The sequence below is a fragment of the Dipodomys merriami genome, unplaced genomic scaffold, assembly GCF_024711535.1.
Source record: "Dipodomys merriami isolate MVZ:Mamm:240054 unplaced genomic scaffold, mDipMer1.0.p SCAF_1003, whole genome shotgun sequence".
NCBI classification, from domain to species: domain Eukaryota; kingdom Metazoa; phylum Chordata; class Mammalia; order Rodentia; family Heteromyidae; genus Dipodomys; species Dipodomys merriami.
This window is the reverse complement of record NW_027202276.1, coordinates 215122-220699: the sequence shown is the minus strand read 5'-3', so window position 1 is coordinate 220699 and position 5578 is coordinate 215122. Positions and strand designations below refer to the sequence as shown.

Genomic DNA, 5578 nt, shown 5'->3' with positions numbered 1-5578 from the left:
ACAAGTTTACACTCCCAACAATGCAGTAGTGTTCCCTTCTGTCTATATCCCCTCCAGCATCTGTTGTTATTAGAGTTCTTGATTATAGTAGACCAGTGGTAGAGTGTTTGCCTTGCATGCATAAGGCTCTGGGTTCGATTCTTCAGCACCACATAAGCAGAAAAAACTGGGAGTGGTGCTTTGGCTCAAGTGGTAGAGAGTTAGCATTGAGCTGAAGAGCTGAAGGACAACACTAGGCCTGGAGTTCTTCCCAGGTTTAAGGGTGTAAGGAAGAGTATTACTTTCTTAATCAATACATTGTAGTGAAAGAAATTTATTTCTCATAAATTAATTCCTACTTTAATATTTTAAAATATGTAATAGTTAAGATGGAAAATGTCTTTACCTTTACATTAAGGGGTATTTGGATCTTATTTATGTTTTTTCTCCTTTATATGACTCATTTTAGATGTTCAAAAAATGGAGCATGTGATAAAGACTTACCAGGAAGGTTCAGATGAATGTCTGCATGACGTAGCTGTCACAAACATTAACAAAATAGAGCAAAGAGTGAGATTAGTGACGAATTCTAACTTGACCTCAAAACAGAAGCCATATCTGAATAGGAATGGTGAGAACTCCTTAAGGATGACGACAGACGAGTTCATTCAGTGTCAGAACATGCTCCACTACAGTGAGCCTGGTAAGATGCCGGCTGCATATATGTCTGGTGTTTCTCCTGTAGTAAAACAATCACTTAGATATTCAGAGGCTTTTAGTCAAAATTATTATGGTCCATATTTTGAATATGGAGGAGAGAAGATATTAAATTCAGATATGATATTCTTTCCCCATAATTTGTTTTGTGTCAGAGATCCTGCCTCTAACCATAATGAATACAGAGAAGAATATGATAAGTCTGCTCTTCTTGCCCAAGAACTTTGTCAGGGAGGGAGGTTTCCAGTCACTATGCATCAGAAAAGAGACACAGGAGAGAGTCCGTATAGAAGTAGTGAATGTGAGAAATCATTCAGTAAGGATTTATACCTTACAAAACCTGAGAGGAAATATCCAGAGAAGCCTGATGTGCATAAGCGATTTGCAAAATCTATCTTTAAGAAATCAGAACTAAATTCTGACCAACCTAAAACAACAGTAGAATTGAAACCCTATGAATACAAAGAACGTAGGAAATTTTCCACTCAAAAGTCAGGTCTCAGAAGGCATCACAGAACTGACAAAGAACTGAAGTTTGACGAATGCAACAAATGTGGAAAATCATTTAGAATGAAGTCATACATCACTTCGCATCAGAGAACATACACAGGAGAGAAATCTTATGAATGTGACAAATGTGGAAATTATTTCAGACAGAAGTCAGACCTTACTGTTCATCAGAGAACTCATACAGGAGAGAAACCTTATGAATGTAATGTGTGTGAAAAGTCTTCCACCTGTAAGTCACACCTTACTGTTCATCAGAGAACACACACAGGAGATAAACCTTATGAATGTAACAAATGTGGAAAGTATTTCAGATTAAAATCACGCCTTACTGTTCATCAAAGAAAACATACAGGGGAGAAACCTTATGAATGTAATGTGTGTGAAAAGTCTTTCACCCATAAGTCAGACCTTACTGTTCATCAGAGAACACACACAGGAGAGAAACCTTATGAATGTAACAAATGTGGAAAGTATTTCAGATTAAAATCACACCTTACTGTTCATCAAAGAAAACATACAGGGGAGAAGCCTTATGAATGCAATGTGTGTGAAAAGTCTTTCACCCGTAAGTCAATCCTTACTGTTCATCAGAGAACACACACAGGAGAGAAACCTTATGAATGTAATGTGTGTGAAAAGTCTTTCACCCATAAGTCAGACCTTACTGTTCATCAGAGAACACACACAGGAGAGAAACCTTATGAATGTAACAAATGTGGAAAGTATTTCAGACAGAAGTTTCACCTTACTCTCCATCAGAGAACACACACAGGAGAGAAACCTTATGAATGTAATGTGTGTGAAAAGTCTTTCACCCATAAGTCACACCTTACTGTTCATCAGAGAACACACACAGGAGAGAAACCTTATGAATGTAACAAATGTGGAAAGTATTTCAGATTAAAATCACACCTTACTGTTCATCAAAGAAAACATACAGGGGAGAAGCCTTATGAATGCAATGTGTGTGAAAAGTCTTTCACCCGTAAGTCAATCCTTACTGTTCATCAGAGAACACACACAGGAGAGAAACCTTATGAATGTAATGTGTGTGAAAAGTCTTTCACCCATAAGTCACACCTTACTGTTCATCAGAGAACACACACAGGAGAGAAACCTTATGAATGTAACAAATGTGGAAAGTATTTCAGACAGAAGTTTCACCTTACTCTCCATCAGAGAACACACACAGGAGAGAAACCTTATGAATGTAATGTGTGTGAAAAGTCTTTCACCCATAAGTCAGACCTTACTGTTCATCAGAGAACACACACAGGAGAGAAACCTTATGAATGTAACAAATGTGGAAAGTATTTCAGATTAAAATCACACCTTACTGTTCATCAAAGAAAACATACAGGGGAGAAACCTTATGAATGCAATGTGTGTGAAAAGTCTTTCACTCGTAAGTCAATCCTTACTGTTCATCAGAGAACACACACAGGAGAGAAACCTTATGAATGTAACAAATGTGGAAAGTATTTCAGATTAAAATCACACCTTACTGTCCATCAAAGAAAACATACAGGGGAGAAACCTTATGAATGTAATGTGTGTGAAAAATCTTTCACATGTAAGTCAAACCTTACTGTTCATCATAGAACACACACAGGAGAGAAACCCTATGAATGTAACAAATGAGGGACGTATTTAAGGTTAATGTCACGTATTTAAGGTTACGGTCCATCAAAGAACACACACAGGAGAGAAACTTTATGAATGTAACAAATGTGGAAAGTATTTCAGACAGAAATTTCACCTTACTGTTCATCAGAGAATACGCACAGGAGAGAGACCTTATGAATGTAACAAATGTGGAAAGTCCTTAATCCGGAGTTCATACCTCAGGAAGCATAAGAGAATCCACCCACATGAGAAACCTTAGGAATGTGATAACTATGGAAAGACTCACCTGGAAGGAAAATAAGTTTGCATGATAGAACAAAAACCTGATAGAAGCCTTGTGAATGTAGCAAATGTGGAGCCTTTTAGCAAGAAGGCATAACTCATGGTTCCAAATTGAATGTACACAGGAGAAAAATCTTATGAATAAAAAATGTGGAAATTTTCGAGAAGTTATAGTTAAATTTTCATCGGAAAACACACAGGAGAAAATGAAACAAGTATCAAAAAAGTCCTTCACTTAGTAATCATGCAGGGATGAGTGTTTATAGAGCACAGACAAGAAAGACAAGGTATGAATAATACCAATGTAGAAAATCCCACTTCGGCAGCATAGCACAGTGTTTATCAGAGAACTGAATCTCATAGGAGAAAAGAAAACTTACAGGTCTAACAAATATGCAATTTTAATAGAAGTCAGTCCTCAGCACATCCAAGAACGTAATAAGGAGAGAAAATATGAGTATAATAAATGTAGACAAATATTTAGCCAGAAGTTTCAGCGGTTTCTCTACATATTTCAGAGACCTAGAGACAAGACAGACTGTGGAGTGAACATTAGAGGACGTCTTTCAAGAAGAAATGAACCTTCAGCCAGCATTAGAGCACTCACACAAAAATGAAACATAGGGAAACCTTTGGCAGAAAACTCTGTAAATTATAGAGAAATCCCTCATGGCAGAATTAAGCTAGTTGTAAGGGGAAACCACTCACTGAGCCAACATTTCTCATCCTCTCATTGTGTAGAGTATGCCCCTTCATATTATTCAGGGGTTGGACCAAAGGGATGAGTATAAATTACTTCCAAGCTTGACAAAGAATTAAGATAGTAAAATTGTTGACTTGTGTCTTTTATATTGAGGAATGGATGTTCAAGGAAATTTAATAAACACTTCTCAGAAATAGGAGCTCTGGACCTTTGAGATTGAACTCAAATCATCCTGACTGGTTTGGTAGTGATAGATGGGGAAGAAATATCATGCTTTAATCCAAGGACATGAGAGCATCAATTTCTCCACTGCTCCCCAAAAGTTTTCCAGTATATGTGTGGTCTATGTATGTATTATAACACTATTACTATTCCAGTTCATTTTTTAATGGAAGGTCTGTTGGAAGATAATACTCTTTGTTTATTACAAAATGTGCACAAGAATAAAATCTGTCTCATCATCTTTCATCCCCAAGTTTATGAAACATTCCGAAAACCAGAAAGAATTCATATTTGGGAATACATTTTCTTTGTGTGTGGGTAGAAGTCTTGTAGATTGAACTCAAAGCCTAGCCACATTCCTTAACTTCTTTTTCTCAAGGCTAAATTCTAGCACTAGAATCACAGTTCCATTTCTAGTTTCTTTGGTGGAAAAATGAAGACATGATTCTGAAGCAATTGGGTTTGGATGAGTAAAGCCAAAATGATTTTACTACATGCTGTTTTCTATTTACTACTGATGAGTTTGTTGTGAATTTTTCACTTGTAAATCATGCTATTGTTCTTCTGAGTAATAAAACTAGTGTGGATATTGTGGAGAGTCTGTGCTTTCTCACTGTTATGGAGGGTGAAAGTGAATTTCTCAAGAGGAGAATATAGTTTTTTCTAGTTCGAAATTCCTAGTTCTATAACAAATTATGAGTTATGGTTTTGCTAAATTTAATTCTCAAGCAAGTAAAAAAACTAGACTCATGGAAAAAATGATGGACAAAAGCTAGCTAGAATACTTACAGATATCCATGTGATTATAGAGATAAGCAGAAAGAGGTAGGACTGTGCTAGATATTTGGTAGGGTAAAATACAGGCAAAAATGATCCTTGTGGGCTGCCTGGTGTCACATGACAGGGGTGTCTGGTTGGAAAGAATTGGTCCAGGTGCTCTGAGGGAATCCCAGTGAAGAGGGGGGGCATGAAGGTGGCTTTCACAATAAATTTCCTTAGATGTTTTTTGAGTCCTATAAACATCCCCCCCTTACGTGTCCAGGATAGGGGACACTACATCATGCTATATGTCTGTTCATGTCTGGACTCCTGTTTACAAAAAAGCTTCTTCTTGTTGGCAGTTTTTTTGTTTTGAACTGACTATGTGTTTCTAAAATGATTAGGCAAAGTATTACTGCTAAAATTACAAAACCTTTAAATGGCCAATTTTAGCATTAAAGAGTGCTCTATAATCTGTGTACAAACGTCTCTGTCTGTGTATATGAAAAATATGTAAATAGTAATGGTTCCAAAGTTACCAAGTATTCTGCTTGCTAAAAATCTTTGTCAGTGGAAGCTGTCGTTCAATCTGAATTGCTTTGTGACCTGACTATAAGCCAAATAAAAAAGCAGGCAGTTTTAAAAGGCCATGGGAAAGGAGTTAGAAAAGATGGTTTCCTTTCCAAATTCAATGAAATTGGTAATTAAGTTGGCTGTGATTTATGTTATTTCTTATGTCTATCTATGCTAAGATTAAATATTGTACCTCTGACCATGACT

General features: G+C 36.6%; 1 protein-coding gene across 1 annotated transcript; it reads left to right on the top strand.

The window, feature by feature from the left end:
• The first annotated feature begins 459 nt into the window (after positions 1–459).
• Positions 460–2847, top strand: LOC138807071 (zinc finger protein 182-like). Its single transcript, XM_069992662.1, has 3 exons — positions 460–1368; positions 1537–2105; positions 2190–2847. Exons 1-3 carry the CDS (start codon positions 460–462, stop codon positions 2845–2847), a joined length of 2136 nt encoding a protein of 711 aa, XP_069848763.1.
• Positions 2848–5578: the final 2731 nt, after the last annotated feature.

Bases quoted from the DNA above. Each gene is read 5' to 3' on its own strand.
- LOC138807071 (XM_069992662.1), top strand. From the start codon at position 460: ATGGAGCATGTGATAAAGACTTACCAGGAAGGTTCAGATGAATGTCTG. The intron at 1,369-1,536 runs GTTCATCAGAGA...TCACGCCTTACT, and splicing joins GACAGAAGTCAGACCTTACT to GTTCATCAAAGAAAACATAC. The intron at 2,106-2,189 runs ATTAAAATCACA...AAAGTCTTTCAC, and splicing joins AAATGTGGAAAGTATTTCAG to CCGTAAGTCAATCCTTACTG.